The sequence below is a fragment of the Wolffia australiana genome, chromosome 14, assembly GCF_029677425.1.
Source record: "Wolffia australiana isolate 7733 chromosome 14, ASM2967742v1".
In the NCBI taxonomy this organism is placed as follows: Eukaryota; Viridiplantae; Streptophyta; class Magnoliopsida; order Alismatales; family Araceae; genus Wolffia; species Wolffia australiana.
In genome coordinates, this window is record NC_135848.1 from 5,964,052 (window position 1) to 5,988,095 (window position 24,044).

The window sequence follows — 24,044 nt, forward strand, 5'->3', positions numbered from 1 at the left end:
GGAGGTATGGAGTCTGGGAACGAAGTCAACTCTCCCTTCCCTGTCATCTCCTCAGGCTTAGCTGGTGAGCAAGAGCACTTGTTTATTTTCCTGCCAGGCATTCCTGAGAAGCTGATGTTCAATGGACAAAACCTCTGTCAATGGAGTCACTTCGTGAGGCTGACAATGGTTAGAAGAGGTCTCGCTAGTCATCCGAAAATCCCCTAGCGGGATAGTTTTCAAGATTTCTTTTATAGAACATCCTGGGAGACGATCAACACAAAGTAATGGCCAAGGTGGAGTTTCAGCAAAGAAATTGGATTGCAAAGAATAAACCATGCTTATTTGGTGTTGCTCCCAAAATGTCAGGAGTCACCAGAGCAGGGGATTTTCGGCCTATTGCACTATCCAACTCTACATTTCTTATCATAGGCAAGGTCTTTGCCAACCAGCTCAGGGATGTGGTCGGCAACTTGGTAGGACCATTCCAATCCACTTTTATTCTAGGACAACAACTAGTTGAAGGCATATTTGTTGCAACAGAAATCTTTACAGTGTGGAAAAGAACAAAGGTCAAAGGGTTAATGTGGAAGGTGGATTTTGCTGTTGCGTACGACAGTCGTGACGAGGATTTCCTATGGGCATCTTTGTGGCATCTAGGCTTTCCAACCGAATAGGTGGGACAGACTAAAAGATGTATTATGTCCCTTGCTTTTTCAGAGCTGGTGAATGGGCACCCCCAAGCAGGGTGGATTCAACCACGAGGGTCATACAGGGATGCCCTCTAGCACCGCTACTCTGTCTTGGGCATGGGTGCTCTTGCCATAAGCACAACAGAGGTTTGCTCCAACGGCCTGACGAAAGGATTTCAGATTGAAATCCCCTAGTTTCCCAGAAAGTATCCCTCTACTACAATATGCGATGATACCACATTTTTCATGGAGGGTTCAGAAGAGGCCAAAAATCTATCCATGCTGATGGACCTGTTTGCAGATTGTTTGGGACTTCATATTAACCTCACAAACTCAGCCTTTATTGGCTTTGGGTTATTGCACGAAGAGGAAGCCCCATTTTCCAGTCTTCCATGGCTTAGGGACGCTAAGTAGTACACTACCTATGAAATATTTGTGTCTGCCATTGATGGGGGGTTGTATTAAGAACACTGTTTGACAACCAATAATGGAGAAGGTAGAGGGATGGCAAGCGAGAGTGCTGTCGAGGGGGGGGGACGCTTGGTGTTACTATGACACAGGCTCTCAGTGATACCCGTCTTTTTCCTCTCAGAGCTGAAATTACTGCTGGGAGTCAGCAAGCGCCTAGAGCGTGTGATCCGAAGATTCCTATGGAGAAGCTCTTGGTGGGGGAAGAGCGGTGGATGGCCCTAGTATTATGGGACATAATGTACAGACCAGTTCGTTTGGGGGACTAGGAGTTTGGAAAATGCAAGATTTGATCACAGTATTACTGGATAAGTGAGTGAGCAGAGTTATGGGACCGGATATGGATATGGCTATATGGGTTCTGAAGGACAACTATGGATCTAGTTTGGACTGGGAGAGTCATGCAACTCCGTCTGAGCGTCCTTTGCGTTTTTGGCTGGCCTTTCCTCAACTTCGGGAATTCTTCACAGCTAGCTGGGAAATGGCACAAGCTTCTGATTTTGGCTAGGCGCATGGTCAGCTCCGGGCACACTACAGACAGAAATCCCACGCCTGTTTGCCCTTGCATGGACCCTCATGCTGCGGTCGGATCCATGCAGAGTCCTGGATGGCACGTGGAATCCATGCTTAGTCAACACCCAGTCCGGCCAAAGAGAGGAGGAAAATATGAGGATGCAGCAGACAATCCACCCACGTCCACTGAGGGGGCCACAGGACGGATGGGGATGGATAGGCACATCCTTCTCTGTTCAGGATGCTTAAGTGAGGTTCAGCCACAGACAAATAGGGGGAAGAACCAATGATCATCCTCACGCGTCGCACCATATGGAGACAAATGATCCCCCTCAGGTTCTTTTGTTGGCTGCTCTTTCAAGGAAGACTAGTTATAGGAAGGTTCTCAGGAAGAGGTGGCTCCCTGAGTCCTCTGTGGACTATGCTATGTGCGCAAGCGGCGAAGAATATACTGCCCATCTTTTCTTTGAATGCTCAATTGCCCGAGTCAACCACAGGGGTGGACATCTCCTCAGAGGAGGCCTTTTGGGATTCTATATAGCGTGCTGCACTCTGGGGTTAAGAAGGGCATGGTCAACCCTTCGTGGTGCTCTGGGCAATATGGCTGCATAGTGACGAGGTCATCTTCAATGGACGGGAGGCATCAATGGTTCAATGTTGTACAAGCAGTGATGAGTCTTGTCTCTACATGGTTCAAAGGACTGTGGTCAGTGGGGGCAGCTTTTTAGGGCTTATGTGTACCTAATGATCATATTTTTTTTATTACGTTGGGAGGGTCATCGATTTTGTGTGATCTCCCCTATCATTCTTCAAAAACAAATGTGGAGATGACTAAAAATCAACTAGGGGGTAATGATCAGATGGTTTAGGACTGATAATGCAAGAGATTATTTTCATAACCATGTGGTCAAGCTTCATTTCCCCGAATGGAATAATCCAAGAGTCCTCAACAAAATGACTTGGCGGAAAAAAGAATTGGCTACGTAATGGGGACAGCTTGGACTTTACCATTTCAAGGTCATGTCCCAAAGTAATTATGGGGAGAAGCTGTATTTTCAGTTACTCATCTAATTAACCGTATCCCTTTTATCTTACTATCTTCCTGCAGTCTGTTGGAACTACTGTCCAATGCTTTCAAACAGGTAAAACCTGAAAGCCACGACACTTGGATGCGTAGCTTATTTTTATATCCACAATCATGTGAGAAGCAAACTTGATTCCTGGGCTGTAAAATATCTGATGGTGGGATATTTGTTCACACAAAAGTTTACAAATATTAAGAACCCATCTCCAGGAAGTACTTTATCTCAATTGACGTCACCTATAGTTAGAGGGAGACCTACTTTCAGCCCAAGGAGGCACTAAAGCAGAATAAACAATCTTTTCAATCAGGGAAAGAAGATGACATCACTCTTTTTCCTACAGCACATGAAGAAGTAAACATATCCCATCAGAAGACAATGCAAGTTGAAGCCATGACTGAAGCAGAAGAACCAGGAGTTTAAGAAAATGAGGATTGTGCTGAGCAAAGTGGAGGAGACCAAGCAAGCATATGTGGATCAAGTCTGGGTGAAGCACAGTGAGTGATCCTCATTGCTTTCTTCTGAATCTAAGGCCTTCATGGAAATTGTTATCTGACTCAACCAGGACTGAGGAGACTGTTTTAGGCCATAGAGCTCCTTGAGTTTGCAAACAAGCTTATTCTATGATGGGATTTTGTAACCCTGCGGGAGGGGCATAAAAAGGTCTTCATAAATATCCCCATGCAGAGAAGTATTTTACATCAAACTGTTATGTTTGCAGCCGTAGTTAGGGGGTAAACTGATGAGAATTCAGATGGTTTTCATCTTGGGCTACTGGGGAAAAGTTTCATGATAGTTGATACCAAATTGTTGGTAACCAGAACCATACGACTTTTATTAACAACGTAGACACTTTCAGCCCATTATGTGCTGACCGCAGGAGAGGGATCAAGTCTTGAGTTTAATTTTTCTCAAGCATGAAATTTTTCGTACATGGCTAGGCAACAGTCCATAGTGTTGGGGCGAGAGTTGGATTCACCCCCTGATGGAGCCACGATGCTGCGAGAGCGATATCGCGAGGGAAATATTGCGAGAGGGAGCGGTCACAAGAGGGAGTGGTCGCGAGGGTGATCGTGACCTAGGGGGAGGGATGGTGCGCAATCACGCGCGAGGTGGAGGAGTATGGACAGGACTCAGGCATGGCGGGGGAAGCCGAGCCCTAGGGCAAATGCAACCGCGCGGTCACCTGCGAGGACGTGGACGAGGAGTCTCGATGACGAACGAGGGTGAGGCATGTTGGGCGAAGAGTCAAGAGGACTGGTCAGGTTCTGCCGCGACCTCGCGAACTCTTGAGCAAGTCAGGAGATTTTACCGCCAGGTCGGGAGTGGAGTACGGCCAAACGGAAGGGAGTTTTCGTGTATAAAGGAGAAATTGCCCTATTTGCATCCTCCACATCACCAAACAGACGAAGAAAGGGTATGGTTGGCTTGGCTCCACAACCCTAAATGTGAGCGAGAGGGAGACGATCATAATCCTGCAGTGATGCAGGGAAATGGTCGACACAGCAAAAAATTCAGGGTGTATCCGCCCCGCATCCTTCACAGAGGACGTGAGGGAGATGTTTGACTAAACGTGCAGATGCGGGAGGTACTTCGGCGGTGAGCTACAGAACACCATCGGAGGGAGAATTGGCCAACGTTACAATGGGCGAGATACGCGAGGGAGCTTCCGCCAAGTAAGAGAGCCGCTGGAAGCTTGGCACCACGCATGCGCACTGAACTCAATGCTCACACCAGAGGCGGCAGGGACGAGAGTCGGGTGGACTGCTCAATAGCAGCAGAGCCAACTGAGGGCCGCATGCGCATTGAAACCCCCTCACGCGAGCGTACGACCCGCAATGCTGAGACGGCGCAACGCTGGAAAGACAAGGACAAGCCTAGTCAGTCGTACTCAACTGCTCTAAATGTTGGGGAACTACACACATCACAAGTGGAGCAGGCTGATGGATGGGTGACGGTGGGGCCAAGGAGATGAAGAAACAGGCACTGTTCCACACAGATAAAAAAACAGAAAGTACAGAAGGTTGTTACAAATGTCTGAGAAGCAGACACAGAGCGAGGGAGTGTCGGGAAAGCGTGGTATGCCTCAAATGTAAGGTGGTGGGACACCGGAAAGCAGAATGCCGTAGGCGAGCCAGAGAAGACACCAAGACTCAACCTACCGCATCCGCGGAGGTCAAGACAGCCCACCAGCCAGCGGTTCACGCCCGACTGCCGACCAAAACTATGTGCAGGCAACAGGTGGCCCAAATGGGCTGCCTAGTCGGGGAAGTCACGAAGGGAGCACCTACACTAAGCGAAGTACAGCGGGGACTCCTGGAAAAATTTCCAGCCCTAGATAAAATTGAAGTATGGCTCCTCGACTGTGGCCATTTCTTTCTACGGGGGGTCCCCACGGCAGCCTGCATCAATGCGATAGGCTGGGAGCAGGAAGCCAGAGGTGGACGGCTGAAATGGCGTCAGGTACTGCCAGGTGACGGATCATCCATGATACCTATTCACGTAATATTATCGAAGCCTGAGGCATCCCTATGGGTCATCGGATAGGGCAGGCACTAGAGGCGCTGGTCCGACCCCTGGGCATCCTGAGACGCATTATATCTGATGGTTTGGAGACAGGCTACCCAAACATTGTGATTCTAGAGGTGGAAGGGACACACGCAGCATCCCCAGCACCTATCCTAAACCTATGGGGCCGGGATGGCATCTTCAAAATCAGAATTGCCACGATACTGCCATCTCTGCCACCGTCGACAGAGAGACCAACGGACGGGAAGACCATAATGCATCCGAAAGCCCCCCCTCTTGAAGGAGAAACGTCCAGCGCGAAGGAGGTCGAAGTCAACCCGGGACACCTTAAATCTGTCGCCTTCGTGGGGATGGAATACAACCTAATGGATGAGAATCGACGGGGTGGCGGCGACACAACTCGTCCCCACATCACTGCTCACAGGCACCGGAGGCTTGAGCCCCAGGGTGCGGTGGAGACACCACCAACCGAGACAAGGAGGGCTGACGAGCCCAAGTGCCAGGACACGATGACCCACGCAGAAGAGGCAGTGGAAAGACACGAGGAAGGCTGCACTAGTGCGGAAGGGTTACCCCCTCCGGAAGAGGATATGACAGGAGAAGGACCCGAGAGAGCAGGCTGCAGCAGCTTAAACCGGCAGCCACCGGAGGCTAAGTAAAAAAGGGAGAGAAAGGCCCGGATAGCCTCGTCTATAAGCACAAGAAGCTCGGCATTCACCACGATAAGAGAATCATCGCGTGGACCAAGGCAGGTAAAAGCGACCGAGTGCTGCTCGCGGCGGAGCTTATGACCAGGAGCAACATTAAAAATGAACGAGGAGGGAAGGGAGACAACGCGGAATGGGGAAAAGGCAAGGAGATCATGGGGTCATCCAGTTGCAGGGAAACGGAGGCCGCAGAGAAAAAAAAGCTGCCGATGGGGAGTCGATTATGACCCCCTCGTGCCACACTAATAGCGCCAACGGTGGGGCTGAAGCTGACTCCGGGCGACGGAGGGGGTCAAAAAAGTCTAATATGAAGTGCATATCATGGAAGTTTCGAGGCCTCTGGGACGACGGGAGACGTCGAGTAGTGGGAGGCTACCTGAGAGAATGGAGGGCCACAGTGGTATGCTTACAGGAAACCATGCTAGAACGTTGCGAGGCTAAGGAGTGGAATGAAGTGGGCAGAGGTTTCCTGGAGGGGTTCCTAGTGGTCAATGCGGTTGGACGGTCCGGTGGAGTACTGGTTGCATGGAATGAGGCCATGTGCTCAAAAGTGACAACATGGACAGGACAATTTGCAGCAGCAACCAAATTGAAGTGTCTGAGCGACAATTTTGAAATGGTCATAGCCTCGATATACGGCCCAGCCAATATCCAGAGAAGAAGAGGCTTATGGAGAGAGCTGGTCAAACTAAAAAACACATTCAGCGGGGGGAGATTTCAACGTGACACTAGAGACAAGGGACAGACCAAATGAAGCCGGAGGGCAAGACGCTGACTCAGAGGACTTTTGGGCTTTCATCGCAGAGACATCACTACAAGGAATGGGCCCCACCGATTGCATATATACATGGAGGCACAATGGGATGCAACAGAATGTCGCGTCGAGACACGTTTCTATGCTCAGTGGAGCTCACAAAGCGCTTCCCTCTAGCAGATGTGAGATCACTTCCCCGGCCCTTGTCCGATCATACACCAATATCATGGGTCACCGAGAAGACCATGAGACCCACTTATCTCAAGGTGGAAAAATCATGGCTACACGAGGTGGGCTTCAAAGAAGAGGTGAAAGACAAGTGGCATTGCCACTTGGTGGAGTTTTGGAAGTGAGTGCACGGGCAGAGAAAGATGACCAGAAACGAGGCCCCGAGCAAAATCAAATGTTTGGACGACTTAGAAGACACACAATCCCTGGAAGAAGAGGAAACAGTTGAGCGAAGGAAGTGGAGGGAGGTGGTAGCTGCGGAAGACAAGAAGCTTGAGATGGACTGGAGACAGATCCAGGCAGCTGTGGCTACAGGTTGGAGATGGGAATACGAGATTTTTTCACCTAGCCACAAACGGGAGACCTTGGACAAACAGTATATGGAGAGTGACCGTGGGAGGCCAAGAGCACGTTGGAGCGCAACCCGTGGGAAACGCAGTTGCAGACCATTTTCGAGCCTTCTATAAGAAGGGCAGACGCAATATGTGGACGTGGTGTGGTAGGGGGGCTCAACTACTGGACCCCTCACGCAAATTGGAACTAATTTGTCCCTTCTCGGAGGAAGAGGTCAAGGAGGCAATAAAAGGTCTCAATGGCGAAGCAACGCCAAGTCCAGATGGCATGCCAGTCTTCTTCTACAGAGAATTCTGGGAGCTGGTATGCCCAGACATGATGACCACGCTTGAGGAATTCCGCCAAGGGACGAGCAGCATGGAGAGACTAAACAGTGCCTACCTGATCCTTATACCCAAGTAGCAAGGCGCCGAAAGAACTGAAGATTTCCGCCCAATTTCTCTGGCCAACTCCATCTACCTAATCATCGCAAAGGTCTTGGTTAACAGACTGAGAGGGGCGATCGGATAACTCGTAAGATCCTCCTAGTCAGCGTTCATCCCAGGGCGTCAGATGGTTGACAGTTGTGTTGCAGCAGGTGAGATTTTAGCGGCTTTGAAAAGACACAAAACCAAAGGCTTCATGTGGAAGGTAGATTTCGCCAAGGCATATGACACACCTGACTGGGGTTTCCTTTGGGCAAAGCATAAAAGGAAGGGTTTTCCTGAAGAATGGATCACGCGGATGAAAAGATGCATCACAACACATTCCTTCTCAGTGTTGGTGAATGGGAGACCGGAGGGCGAACATACACAACGGCAAAGGGGAGTGAGGCAAGAATGTACGCTCGCACAACTACTATTCGTACTAGCAGTAGACGCATTAGCCACATGCACCAAACTGGCCTGCACACAGTCTCTTGAGGGGTTACCAAATGCAGAGCCACCCTGAGGGAATACCGCTACGGCAGTACGCGGATGATACCATTTTCTTTATCAAAGGCTCGTTGGAAGAGGAAAAAATTTGTCCACGTTACTCGATTTGTTTGCAGACTTCTCGAGCCTGCGTATAAATCGGGACAAATCAGCATTTGTGAGTTCTAATCTTCCCCAAGAGGAAGTGACACAATGCGCTGAGGCATTAGGCACAACGATTGGCAGCCTTCTTATGAGATATTTGGGACTGCCATTGACCCGAGGGCGGATGACTAAGGCGGATTGGCAGCCGGTGATAGAGAAGGTCAAGCAATGGCTGAAAGGATGGCAAGCTAAAGTGCTATCCAGAGGTGGTCGGCTGGTGCTCCTGAGGTCAATACTATCAGTTTTTCCCATCTTCCATCTTTCAGTGTACAAGCTGCCAGCCGGGATTAGTCAGAGACTGGAGGACTTGATGAGACGTTTTTTTATGGAGAGACCCGGAAACGACCAGAGCTGAGGACTAGCACTGGTTGCATGGAATACCATCTACAAACCCCTCAAGCTTGGAGGACTGGGTGTGCTGCACATCCAAAGCATGAATACGGCCCTATTAGCGAATTGGGTAACAAGGATCATGCAACCATGCAAGGACCAAGTCATTCAAGTCTTGAGAGACAACTACGGCGAGGGCTTAAACTGGGAAGAGAAAACAGTTCAAGTCAGGGGGGCGTCACCATTCTAGCCAGGCCTCGGATAAATCTTGCCCAAAGTTCAGGGGTTCTACTCAGCCCGACTAGGCGACGACTCTCTATTTTGCTCCTGGACAGACCACTGGTCGTCACGTGGCCCCCTGCGAGTAGCACTCCCGTGGCTATTTGCGCTAGCACAACACCCCGAGATCACAGTGGGGGAGTGTTGGGGCGGCACATGGAACCCGAGGTTTGTGGGCGCCCTATCAGACAGAAGAGTACAGCTTCGCCCCAGACCTGACATGGAACCCGAGGTTTGTGGGCCCCCTATCGTACAGCTTTGCCCCAGACCGACATAAAGAATGGTTGGGACTGGACTAAAGCCCCTTTTAAAGTGCGGAAAGCGTACGTGGAGATTCACCAGGGAAACACAGAAAACTTAGAGACTGCCCGCACATGCCGAATGATATGGCGTCTAAAGGTTCCTTTGGAATTGAAGACCTTTGGGTGGCTCCTACTCCGTAAGAGATTGGCGACCCGAGGTTTCCGTAAAAAGATGTACCCTGACTAGTGTTTGTCCAACCGATATCTGTCCGATATCTGGTATCAGACAACCGATATCCGATATCCGGAAAAAACCGGGACGGTGTCTGATATCGGATATCGAGATATCCGTCCGTTAGGTGTAGGCGGATATCGAGGACGGATATCGGAGGGGTAAGGACAATCCGTATATCGGATACCCGATATCGTATTTTGATATCCGGATATCGGAACCGGTATCCTGATACCGATATCCGGTATCGACTGAAAAAAAAATTATGCAATCCATCTCATCCAATGATTTATTAAAATATGTTATCAACCTCGATTAATATATACAGTGTAATATTCTTATTTTCTTCCATATGGGATAACAGGATTCGTTTCACATTAAAATTCGAATCCTGTTATCCCATATGGAAGATATTCGAAATCGTGCGCTGTATATATTAAACAAGGTATAATATTTATTAAATGAAATAACTATATTTTAATAAATATTTATTATGTTGTAAGCTGGTTATGTATATATATATTTATGATATTAGTACTTTGTTTAATAAATGCAGCCCAAAATTTCTTTTTCTTCCATATGGGATAAAATATTCAGAGTTTGTTAAACTCGGAATCCTGCTGTTATCCCATATGGAAGAAAAAAGAAAGTTCGACTTGTATATATTAACTGTGCCTCTACTTAAATTAAAAAGCTCTAAATACCCTCTTCCGCAAGTTGATTCATCAACCGCTCATTACTAATGAATTAAATATATTTTTATAAAACCCCTCTAAGTTGGATATCGGAATCCGATATCCAACACTGATATCTGATATCGTCATCCTCCCCCCCTGAGACGGAGGCGGATGATGACATCGAGACGGATATCGATATCGGATATAGGCACTGTAGCAACCGATATCCAATATATGGATATCGAAAAAAATGGATACCGGAAATTCCCTTTCCGGTATCCGATACAGCATCCGTCCTGATACCGTCATCCGGTACCGGTATCGGGACGGGCGAACACTAACCCTGACACACCCGCAGAATGTGTACTGTGCACAGGAGGCGATGAGGACTGTAACCATATATTTTTCGGGTGCCCTTTTGCTTGTACGCTTTGGGCCACTCGAACAAAGGCGGTGGTGAACACGACATCAGAAGAGGCCTTCTGGGAGTCCATGCATAGACCTGGATCCAGACGAAATGAAGAGGGAGCAGACCGCTGACAGTGCTTTGGGGAATTTGGTACCACAGAAATGAAGTGATATTTCGAGGTGGAACAGCCTCTACGGACGGGCTAACCCACGAGGGGGAGGGACTCATGGCATCATGGTTCCCCCGAGCCGGGGTTGGAGGGGGATGAAGAGAAGTACTCATGTAAAGGATCCTTAGGGCTCGAGACATGTATACGTCGGGTGGTTACCGATCTTTTCTGATGACCGCCTTTTTGTTTTAAAAAAAAAAGCAGTCCATAGTGTTCAATATCTCATCCACATTACACGAGATGTGTATGGTGGCTAAAATATTAAGTCATGTATAGTATGATGGAGAGAAGTGATGTTGGTTGGACAGATTCAGGTGCAAACAAGCCTAGAGGCAGGTGGGGTCATTCAGACAGGGGTCATGAATCGGACAGACATGGCAGTGCAAGAGGCAGTGTCACCCATGAAGTGTAGACTTCAGCAAAACCTTTGGCAGATACCAGTAAAGGAGGAGGATAGAAAGGGCCAGAACATGGTGGTGGATGGTTGGCAGTGAAGTGGGAAGCATGAAGTCAAGGGACTCGGGTGTCAAACAATGTAAGGCGGATGAGGGGTTGGAGGAAGCATGGAAATATGGATGAGCTTCATTAAAGTAAAACATCTTGAATAACAATCACATTTGTGGGGAAGGGCGATGAATTACCCTTTTTGGGTGAAGGAGTAGCCAACAATCACATCATCAGAGCCCTTTTGAACCAAGTTTATCTGGAGTTGTGGTAGAAATGTCAACATTAGTCAAAGGCAGCAAAGAAATTGTATTGAACTAGATTAAAGAAAAGTGGTGAGATGGCTTGTCACGAGGACTGAGGCTATTAGGTAGGTGCTGATGGGAGATAGGGGATCAAGTGAAACCAGAAGCAGGGAAATCTCACTCAGTTTGGGCAGGTTTTTTTAAATGTAAGATTCAAAGTGTTATCAAACATAATACAATTTTACGTTCAGTGAGGCTGTTTTTTAGTGTGTAGAGACAAGCGCTTTCATGGATGATGTCATGACTTTGGAAATTTTGGAGGTGAAGATATTGATATAATCATGAGTATTACTTGCCCAGAGTCATTTAATGGCGAACTGGGTTTGGATCATATTACAAATGTATTATGTTTAAGAAGAAAGGCCCAATAGAAGCAAGTGACTTCATCTGTGAAAATAGACAACCAGAGGATACCAGAAGTACTGGAAAGGGGGTGCAGGACCCAAAATTGGACTTGCCAAAAGAGACATAAGGGAGAAAGATCAAGACAAGACAGATAAGGACTCCACTTCTGTTTAACCATATGCCAAGAGTCTCATACAAGAGTGTTAGCCCTGAACCTGAAAAACTAATGGGAAAACATAGTTTTTTAAGCATAAAAGGAGATATAAGGAAGCAGCAAAGGAAAAGCTGAGGGAGGAAGTGGTGAGGGAATGTCCACAGCATGAACTTGATCGGGATCATGAAGAAGTAGAGGCAGCCACCAGCTTTAGTATGCTCAATTATCTATCCAAGGACCTTGTGACGATAAGAATTAGTATCTTCAGTAAAGATGTGGTCATTTCCCAAGTTCTTCACTAACTGGCAGAGGGGGACTAGGTTAACCATGAGGCAAGATACAGTGCGGGATAACAGTTTCATGCTGTCAACAATAGCAAAGACAAGGGAGTCGCTTGAGACGGTGGATACATTGCGTTTGGGGGGGCATGGGTCATAGATCATATGGAGGTTGAGGTTTGGTGTCATGTGTGCCGTGGCATCTAAGCGAATAATCCATGGCGTGGAGGATGTGGATGAGACATAACAGGGCCATGAGTAATCAAATTACCCTGAATGGTCATGTTCTCCATAGTATATTCATATGACTATCGAGTAATCAGATAACTTTGATGCTGAGAAGGTCGGCCATGGAGCCTACAATATGTCTCCTTCAGATCTCCAGGTCTCTTGCTTTAGCTTCAGAAGACATTTTGGATTTCTGACCCTTATTTGGAGACAGAGTCAAAATGCTTGAGACTTTGGAAGGTTACAGTGCAAGCTTATCCCTTAGATTGAGAGAAGGGAATCGATCCCTTGTATTTCATAGCCAAAGCAGTACTACCGTACTTGATGAAGAGATTCACAAAACACTCTGTGGAACGGACGATGGACATATCCTCTTTGATGGTGAGACCTTTCTCGTAGTGTTAGATGTCAAAGAAAGTGGGTCAAGTTGGGCAGAATGAAGCTGCAATCTATCTGATCGTCATGTTCCTAAATAATGAAATGATGTCTGTTTTGACAACTGAGGTATTCAGAATTGTTGTTCATTTCATGTCTGAGGGAAAATCTGCCAGGATGGGTTGTAAAATTTTAGGCTGCTTATGAAGCCATACCTGTGCTATCTTTTGCTGCGTGTTTTCATCGTAGTGTAGGTGTTTATTTTATTAACATATTCTTCTCTTTTGGTGTCTTGGTTGGGTCTTGTTTCTCCATCTACTAAACGTGTTTTTTTTTTTATGGATCAGGGATTTTCAAGTGCTCCTGATGTTATCTTAATCTCACAACAGGCTGCGGACTGCCATCCAAATGACACTCCTCAGATTTTTTCTCATCATTTCTGTCGCTGCAAGTAAGTACACTTCCCCAATTTTGCTTATGCCATTAAATTCTATTTATTACTTTTCAGCAATGAAATCTGATTTTGACGCTTTATTCAGCTTTGAGAGCAAGAGCCCAATATGGTGGCAGCTTTCTGGTCCTCCCTCCATAAGCCACGACTTTGCATCATCCTTCTATGAAACTGAGCTTGTGATGACATTACACAACTTCTCCCCAGCCACCGTGACTTTGAAGATTGTGGTTCCTGAACATCCACTGTCAAGAACTCTCTCTGGTGAATCAACCGATGACTTGGCTCTCTCTAATTATGGACATGGAGGATGGCAAGATGTTCCACTGGCAAGTGATGTTCTCAGCTCTGCTCTACAGAGTGCCCGCCTTAAGAAACCTCTTCCTTTGTCGCTGTCGCTATCCGGAAGCAATGGACAACCCTTTGCATGGTGCACATCGACCTCCAGTAGCCTGATTTTGGAGCCCAAGGCCACTGTTGAGGTGCCGATGAGGGTTTGTATTTTCTCTGCTGGATTATTCGACCTCTCGAACTTGGAGTTGCATTGGTCCATGAACATGGGAGAAACAAAAGCTGAAGGTGCTGATGCAAAGAGTAACTTGTTAGGCATGAGCCGAGGTTCCCCTTTTTTCCTGACTGCACGCCAAGCAACCGGTTGATGGATTTGCATGTGTCCATACCAGCATTGGTAAATATTATACATCCTATGTTTAAGTAGACATAGTGACTTTAGAAAAAGGCGTATCTTTGCCATTTATTGTGATTGTTGGTTTTCCTATTTGCTCTGTACCTCTATCACATTCAGCCAACCCATGAATCATTGGTTACAATATTCGGATCTGTCCACCTGTGCTCTGACTCCGTACTCAGCTGATTCTATCTTTTTAGAAATTTCCTTGCGTGAGTAGAAGAATCCGTTACTTCACGAGGATGAGACATACATAAGTCGCTCATGTTTGAAGCACCTCTGTTGAGTTCCATGGACCTTGCATAAGGTCCTTTTTATTGAAGAACCTCAGGGGATTATCATTTAGAATACCATGGTAATGTGTTAAACTTTCTCTATGTTTTATTGTTTAAAAACATGTTTTATGATTGAGATCCGGTTGATCTTGTATTTCAGATTTTAGCCTGATAACCAGTGAAATTGTTAATTGTTTGTACTCTCTTATTGCGGTAAGTTCCTTCTGTGGTTCATGGTTTTGGGATTTCACATAGTTGCATAGCAATAAAGAGTTAATTTCACCTACCTCAACAAAAGTCTGCATTGCCTCATGTTGCCCTTTATCAGATTACAGCTAGACTTGTTCGCTGCACTTTAGTCTACCTTTAGTAATATTTACTTTATAATGTTTAAGTTTCCATACATCTCTGGTGTATGTTCATTAGAATCCACGGATGTAATAATAACTCTAATGTGACTTTTTTGCTTAAAGAAGATAATCTTTGTTTGGTTTTCCAGTCTTGTTGATTGTTTTATTCATTCCGATTGTCTCTTGATATCCTTAATGCGAGATTGGAATTTATAGTTATGAATTTCAAAACTCCATCAAAATCACAGTCAGTGATGAGTGGACAGATCCTAAACTTTTCATGTTACAGATTTGATTTCACTTCTTGGAATGACTTCATCGAGTCATAAGTTCCCAATGTTCATGAAAGATTTCTACACACAACTTGTTACCATTGCTTTGCTAAGCTTGGGCTTTTGATTCGCTAACATTCCTTTATATATGGAGAATATACATAAAAAATAAGTACAATATTGAAGGCAAGAACTTTCAATGATAATGGCTTTAGTGGGTTAAGCCATGATGTGTGCATTTGTGTCTATTCTTAAGAAGAGTTGAGTCCTTAAAACTGATTTTTGGATCAGGTGCTAAGTGGGTAAAAGATTATATTAACACCTCTCACACTAAATCAGTGACGCAAATATTAATCCACTGTAAAAAAATCTTGAAGATTAAAAGATCATGAAAATTATGAAATACTCAATTTCAGAAACACTAATTCAGATTTTGTAAGGTACATTTGTTTAAATGGAGAGAGAGATATATAGTGGGTCCTCATGGACCTACTCAAGGAGCATGTTTGAAAACTCCCCCTCAAGCTGGAGCATAAAGGTCAAACAACCACATATTAGTATATAAGGCATCATAAGAGACCCCAACAAAGCTTTTGGCAAAGATGTTTGCATGTTTATTGGATGAAGTAACAAGTTGCATAAATTTGAATAAGGTTAGTCTACTCTTGAAATTGGGAATCTCGGCAACAAAGATTGCGGTTTGATTATAATAAAGGCATGTCATAGTTATCTGAGGGCTGACACCCAAATTCGCCAAAAGAGAAGAATGCCATACTGTATCATGAATTGTGTCAACCATAGACTGTTATTTGGTTTCAACAGTGGAGCAAGATACAGTTTTCTGCTTCCAGGAGCGCCAAGTGATGAGATTGCCTCCAACATTGGTGCAGTAGCCAGTCATCAACTCTCATCTTCCTTTCTCCATATTTCTAATGTTTGAGGAGGAAAATTAGGTAGCCAAGGCACTTGTAGATAAGCCCCTTCTGTGAAAATTATTTAATATCTGCCAGGACTCTAGTCCACTCTCCTAGTGAGTCAGGAAAGGTTCATGCATAAACTTGCCAGGAACACTAACAGTATTCACGGTCAGGATGAGCAATAGTAATTAATATATATAATCAATTTTCTCCTACAAGAGTGGTGAATCATTACCCCAGAACTTCATGACAAATTGGGTTTGCATCCAACAAGCCCCATTTCATGAAGACAATCAATGTCATATTTCCTCTGAGATAGAGCTAACTTGTTGACTAATGAAGAAAACTCTATCCCAAGGAAGGCATGTAATATTCGCCATTCTCTGGTGACGAAATATTGTTGAAGATAGACTTTAGTGATTAAAAATACAGAAGCCCAATCTCCATGACTTTAGTGATCAAATCTTTGTGGAGATTTATTTTAAATTCAGGAGTTAGATAAAACTAAATGGTATATGTATGGATGAAAATGGGATAAATAGAGAAGCCCAAGCCACATCCTTGACCAATATAAGAAACCCAATACACAAGAAGTTCATTCTTGGAGCCCATTTAAGCAATTTTCAGAACCAGGTCAAATAAAAGACTACAATTTTGAATCGTGAAACTAAAAAACAATTTTGAATTTCAAAGTTCTTCCTTAAACCCAGGATGGAAGGAATGTGGATCTAACCTACAAATCAAGTAGTCTTACCTTCCATACTCATGGAGTTATATCCAAAGCCTAGGACACTTAGGGCACTTATATTTAAATTCTTTTCCACCATCTTTGTATCCCTTCTTGGATTTCTTCTTACAACTTGTTGTTGGTGATCTGGTTCATAATATTTCTTTGATAAATTCCTTTTATACAACTTTGGGAGAGAGAGAGAGAGAGAGAGAGAGAGAGTTCAAGGATGATCAAGATTTTTGGAGTATCACTCCGCCCAGGGAAATCGAGAATGAGATTGTGTGATCTATAGCATTTTAATTTGAATTTTCTCAAAATTTTCTCTAGATAAGCATTCCAATGGATAACCTAGAAAATAAGCTTTCCAGCGGCACCAAACATGCAAAAAATCCTCCTACAACAAATGTCATTTAGTACACCACATGCTACTGCCCAATACTATCAATTCCTAGTATGCCGCCACCTACAAATTCTGCCTCTGTCAGAGTAACCCATAAATTGCATCATTGGCACACTGACCATGGGTATTCAATTTATTGAGATATTTGTTTGCTCTAAAAAATCCCAAAAATCATTAATATGTATATTTTATTCAGTTTTTCTTAAGTAATTTTATTTCATTATTGTTAATTTATTAATAGAAAAAAAATTAAAACCAAAAAATGATATTACTTCTAAAAATCTTCTTAATTACATTATACCGAACATTCACTCTCTCATAATGTGGTCTTTATGTATTCTACCCTTACATCTTACTAAGGAAAAGTATATAAATATTTTTTTGCATAAATCAAAGGCTTAAACAATATTTCTTACCCAAGTTCTGGTTTATCAAGAGGACACAGGTATTTAAAAGGGTCCAATTAATGCATAAATTTTAATTGGACCATTTTTCAAAATTAAAAATTTTGTAATTATTTTTACATAGTTAACAAGCCCACTTATTTTCCACCAAAAAATTTGTTCACATTATTATGTATAATAGGTTTCATTTTTTCAGGGCTTAATTTAAATTTTAATAAATAAAAGGGAGATAAAGGAAGAAAAAAAAAATTTCAGGTGAGTGTCAGCGGCTGAGCTAAGCAGAGTAGCTCTCAAGCTATGCCACATCTTGAAAGTACCAGTGTGCAAGGGGTAGTGATGGCGCACGCCATGGAAGATTGTCGACGACGTCATCCGCGCCGCCCGCCACCGCCGTCGAAGATCAGGTGAAATCGCTCAATTTATCGCGTTTTATTTTTTCGTCATTTTTTCTCGTGTTTCGTGTTTCTCTCGTCTCGTCGTTGTGTTTACGTCGCGTTTGTGACGCGTTCTGTACGTCGACATGGGAAGGGTCCTTAGCCATTTTGGACCCCTTCCGTGTGCCTTATCTCTTGTTTCCTTTCTTTTTATTTTGTTTTAAATTCCCCCTTTTATCATGTAATGAGGGGGCACATTATATAAGGGCCCCCTTAATGGACCCCTTTTCATCCATTTGGTTGACCCAATTTGGGGGCCCATTTCCTCTCCCCTTCATAAGGGAAGAGGGGGCGTCCTAAATGAATCAGACCAAGAAGAACAAAGGAAAAGGAATTTGTATCGTTTTTTTTTGGTTTCCCTTCCTCGCACAGGAGAAGAACAGAGAGGAAGGAAGAAGAGAGCGTGGAGGAGAAGAAAGGAGGGGAATTGTGAGTCTCCATCTGACCAGAATTTCACCACTGTAGGAAAATGCCATCGGCTGATTCCAAAGACAAAGAGATTCCTGCGCATCTGGCAAAGAGATTCCTCTCCCGCCTTCTTGCTCGATTGAAACGGCCCTTCTGTCGTTCCAGGAAGTTCTCACGCGACTTAGAATTTCTGCCATCTTGCCGGAAATTCTCACACTTTGGGAATACTCAGACGGCAAATTGCCCGGACGGGGAACGGAAGCTCCGCAACTGTGAAATCGACCCCACCGCCAACGAGTGGGAGGTCAACTGTTCGGCCAGAACGTTCCCACAATACATGTGGTTACGCTGACGGTAGTTCCCCTCTTCCCTGCCCGTTTGACCGTGTGTTTGATGCAGCGGGTAGAGGGCTAATCCATGGAAGCCAAAACTGACAGTTCTCTTGCATCCTCAACTTGCTAATTGCTGCACCGTTTGAGGGCACTGAGGACCTCCGGCTCGCGTTTGGCCCGGCATGTTTGGCGATGCCACATTCTTTGGTGCCACTTGGAACCATCTGCGTATTGCCCGTATAAAATATCGCCGCTGCTCGCGTTCCCATTGCCTTATGCTTGAGCCGGCCCCACCGCAGACTCCCCGCACTCTCTTTCTCCAACCCTTTATCGGAGCTCCAGCATCACCTTTGCTCGTCAAGCCACCGTCTGCTCTCCGGTGTCTCTCCGGCCCACCCGCTCTGAATCGCCGCTAACGTCGACGTAATTCTGCCCCACGGGCCACGCCAACGAGGTACGCCATACGCTCTCATCTCTCGTTTATTTACCTTTTGTAGTATATTTTTGTCTCGATTCCACCGCACTTGGGCTAGGTAGGTGAGAGGGGCAAATTGAGAGAAACTACGACTCTGTGGGTGTCTTACCGATACGGACAAGACCGTTCGTTACATGCGAGCCCTACGGATAGATTCTGTTCGACCGTAGACGCCTTTGTCACTCCGATGAGGTTCGAGAGGCCACCGTCGCCATCACCCAGCGACCCATCCAAGCTTGGAGCTGGGCGCCTCCCTCGAGTCGGAGCCTGCATGTACGACACGTAGGGCATTAATTGCATTGTAGTTACATTGACTGGTTAGGATTTTGATCCGTCGAACGATGATACCATCGACGTTCAATACCACCATCACTTATCGGTACTGAACCATCATATTCGGTGTCGACCGGACGACGTCCCCGACGACGTCCGACATAAGGTAGCAGTAACCAACAAGATGAGCACAAGTATCCCATTGACCTCCACATGTCCTGTAAAGGAGGTCCCATAGTCAAGAGGCCCAACATAGAGATAGTCGGCACACGTGCATGGAAGAAGTTATTTAATTTGTTTCATAATCCAACTTAGGACTTATATATAATTTTTTTTTTTTTTTGATATGGAATATCTCTCTAGAATTTTACTTCATTTCTACATTATATCAATGGAATATCCCATTGACCTGACCCCGAGGCATGCATTATATCATGCCTCTTTAAGATGTGCCAATATTGTCTCAGTCGTACAATCTTTGGTTGTACAATTTCATTAATATTTACTTCTCTTGCAAGCTCTTGATTGGTTGGTCACCCGCTGTTGACAGGGACGATAGAGCCCCTAGATGGATGAATCAAGAAGAAGAAAGGTTGATGGAGTGGTTGATGTGGTAGTGGTGCACCTGTTAACCTCTCCTTAAACAAGATCCAATGGCCAAGGGCTGATGTGTCCATCTGTCCCATTAGTCATTGATTCTATCGGCCAGAGGATGGATTTTGGCAAAGGGGGACTGCAAGCCTCCAAGGACATGGCAAGGTAAGGGTAACAAGAATTTATCAATAGATATTTGACTCAAAGAAAGATGATGCAGCTAAATCATTCACCAGGGTAGTGAGGATATTGGTAAAAACATTCTCCAATGATGCCCGTTACTCATTAGTACTAACTAAATGACAGATTAGGGTCTGAAGAACAACCTAACCTAAGTCATACATGAGTCTCGCACAGATGAAGGATTATACATGTATGGTAACCGATGACGGACGACGTTCCATAAGCGAGTAAAAAGACTAAAATATATGTTTTAGAGCACGAGGTATAGCTTGCCACCCCACAAGCTTGATACTTAACCTATCAATTGGGTTAAATTGATCATTAGTTAATTAATCTGTGTATTGATAAAGTTAATTATTAATGTTGGTCAATAAATGTTATTGGACTTTAAAGTTATTAACTAGAACGACATTTGGGTCTAGAGAGTAACATGCATAAGACTAAAAGGACATTAGATGATATACTTTATTTTGAGGGTTATTATGAAAAATGCTTTATGAAACAAAATAAGAGAGGCACCCATTTTAGATGCCTAAGTCACCCAGACCTGCTTCCCCTTTATTCTTTCTCTACCTTATCCACTCATTCCACAAGTTAAAATGATGGTGAAAAGAATCACAAGATCTTCAAGGAGTGAAGTAGGAGAGGAGATCTAACAACCTTCTAGTCGCGTCGATACCACTGGGGGTCGAACATTTGATCGGCTTGAAGAAAATTTCCCTTAAAGCGAGTCAAGTGTGGAAACAGTTTGCGCAAAGGTACACAATGCACTGCATTTTTTGGACATCATTTATGAAATGATCTAATGATTCTGCTGATGAAAATTAGTTTCATGCATCAAAACCATAGCCCCACATGCCAATAGGTACCACATAGCATCATCTTGACAGTCCAATTTTATTAAAATAAATGGACAACTGAGATCTCTCACGTTCACATGAATCTATTTAATATTTTTTATCTCTTCACATTAAAGATACTTAAGCAATCCTCCATCGATTGAGTGAATAGTCGTGTTTCTTTGGTAAAAACTGGAGGAGTTTGGACTTTATACTTGGCCACTCTTGTTATTGTGTAAAAATTACATCAAACCATCATAATAAGATGAAGGATTGTCGCCAACTCTCCTGAGTACTCCAAAACCAAAAAATAAGGTGATAAACAAATATTAAACTTCATTTAAGGCCTGCATTTTGGATTTTGTGTATGAAGTATGCGCTCTTTTTAGCTTTGTAGTTTAAATCAGCTCAATTTACATTAAGTATATATAATTATAGAGATTTTGATCAAATCATCACTCTTTTCCTCAAATTTCCCAATATTTTTTGTAATCACCTTCAGCGATGGATTTCTCACTCATTAACCAAATATCACATTTTTTTCATAGGGTGATTTTTTAGTCCTCTTTCCATCGATATGAAATAATTCTGATTATTTTGGGACTTGCCTCCCAAATATGTATTTGATCAATGAATTCTCATGAAATTTTCAATTCAGGTGCCACAAAGAAGCATTTTAGTTTTTACCCAATGATATGATGCTACCTAGTGGAAAACTGGTATAGAATTCAATGCATCTAAAATCGTAAATTTTTTTACACCTGACACATGTTCTTCTTCTTCAGTTTCAATGACCATATTTACTGTGATTTTTAATATGCTCTTCTTTCTATTTCTTCTCATCACCCTACCAATAAAAAATAAAAAGATGTGAGTCTTTCATTCAACATTATGGGATCAGGATTTGTGAGACCATATTTTTACAATTCTTAGATGTGTTAATCATTGTGGGGAGTGATGATTCGGTGCATTCGATCAAAATCTGACATGTGACAAGTTGGATAAATGCTAGTGGAGAATCCTTATATAAAATTCATGAATAAAATATAAAAAATATATATTTCAACTCAAATAATAATTTATTGACAATTTTGGTATCATAAAATTTCTTTTAAATAATTTGAAACAAAAATATCTCTATAGAAATAGATTTAACCATTTTAGGCTTGATAACTAAAATTATTGACCACGGAGTGAGAGTTAACCATACCTTAATTCATTTTAGGAGCCTTTCACAGATGAAGTGTTTGTGCATACATGGTAGAGGTCCATGGGGGAAATGAGATACTCCTTTGCACCTTTGGAGCACGAGATGTAGTTTGGAATTATTTTAATATGTAGGAACTGAGTCCATAAACTAGGGTTAAATCCACCATTGATTAATTAATATGTATATTGATTAATATGTATATCCTTAGTTAAAAAGATCGACTAATAAAGGTTACTGGGACATTAACTTCACTAGCTAGACTGATACATGGGCCTAGAGGGTGTCACACATATGAATTTCCATGTTGGTGGATATAATGTAAGTTCATCAACATTTATGAAACATTTCTTGGGAGAGAGACCATTATGAAATTTGTTGGATTTTCATGAAATCATCCAAGAGAGCCTGAAATGGGAAGGGGCGCACAATCTTTGTCCCATCCGTGTGATCATTGATTAATTTAATATATATGTTGATATAATCTCATTAAGGTGGTGAATACAGGTCATTTATCCATTAGAGTTATTAACTAGATTGATAGATGGACCGAGAGGCTCACACACAAGATTTTACTCAAGTATAAGTGGATTTACTCAAGTAAAGATGCTTCTATGGGTATTTTTTAAGGATCAAATTTTTTATGAAAATTGTGTAGGAAATTTTATGAGTTTTTCCCATATAGTATAGGGAAGGGCACCCACTTTTGATACCCATTGGAGTCATTCTTGAGTGTCATGCCTATATTATCTTGCTCTTCCCAATTTTCGCTTCTGATGAGATAGGATGGTGAAGAAATCCACTTGGATTTCTAGCTGCATAGTACAACCGAAAGAGGAAATCTAATGCTCAAAAGTTCACGTTGATACATCCAGTGATCAGACATATAAATAGCTTAAGGAGTTATGATCTGTGAAAAGGTGATGTGATCATATTGTCTCCAGTTTTTGGTAATTGTGTCTTCAGTTTTAAGATCATTTTTTTATTAAGCCTCCCACTGCGCAAACAATTGTAGGTCATCAATGGAAGCCACAAAATCCAACAGTAAGCAATTCCACTATAGTCACTTTGAATTGGAGAGGAGAAGTAGGCACTGAGAGGGCACGATGTTAGGCTGGAGAGAGATTTGGGCTTTGACAGGCCCTTTTCTTGAACTTAGGCTTCCTCCTCATGTTCTTATTGTGTCCTTGGCTTCTTTGTTTCAGATAGTTGACTCCAAAATTTTGTATTTATTCCACCTAGGACATTTCAATCAAACATGTGAGAATCTTACAACTTGACTTCTAGAAAGTGACGTGAGGTAAAGTCTCAAAATGTGAATAAATAGACAAAAAAAATTTAAAAAAAATTCTCAGATTCGATAGCTAATAAATAATGAATGGTAATTTAAATATATTTATTTAATAAATAATTAAATCAAGAAAAAATGCATATAATGAGGTGAGATTATAAACCTGGCCAAGATATAAAACATATTGGATTCCTTAAAGAAAGGCATCCCCTTTGGAGCTCATTTAAATTCAAAGTGACATCATCTGTTGAATTTTGATAGCCCTACAATTCAGTTTGATTAATGGAATTAATTGTGTCATTGACATTAGGCTCATGGGACAAATTTATAAATTTTCCTTCATCAAAATATAGAAAATATAAAAGAAGAAAGGGGTAGATCCACTAAAATCTGAGTCTAACTTTTTATTATAGATTTAAATATAATAGGGAAATAAACAAATCTCTTCTTGAAATTATTTTTATAAGGATTTTTACAAGATTATAGGATTTTATGGATTTTTTAATAATATTCATAACTGTAATTGAATAATAGAAAACACCTTTATATGCAATGGATTTTTTAATAACATTCTCATTCTCCAACTCTTCTTGAAATCCTCGTAGGCATTATCACCATGAAGACTATCTTATTGGATGAGTGGAGAAAGCTCAAAAGAAAGGGGGGGCACCCAGCTCTGGATGTCTTGGT

General features: G+C 43.3%; 1 protein-coding gene across 1 annotated transcript in view; it reads left to right on the plus strand.

Annotated features, from left to right (window-relative positions):
- Positions 1 to 14,122, plus strand: part of LOC144711871 (Tetratricopeptide repeat (TPR)-like superfamily protein) — a 57,682-nt gene extending 43,560 nt beyond the window's left edge. The window contains exons 27-28 of the mRNA XM_078585989.1: positions 13,179 to 13,282; positions 13,371 to 14,122. Of these exons, the coding sequence (XP_078442115.1) occupies positions 13,179 to 13,282; positions 13,371 to 13,941 (675 nt within the window). The 3' untranslated portion in view covers positions 13,942 to 14,122. The remainder of the gene's footprint in view (positions 1 to 13,178; positions 13,283 to 13,370) is intronic.
- Positions 14,123 to 24,044: the final 9,922 nt, after the last annotated feature.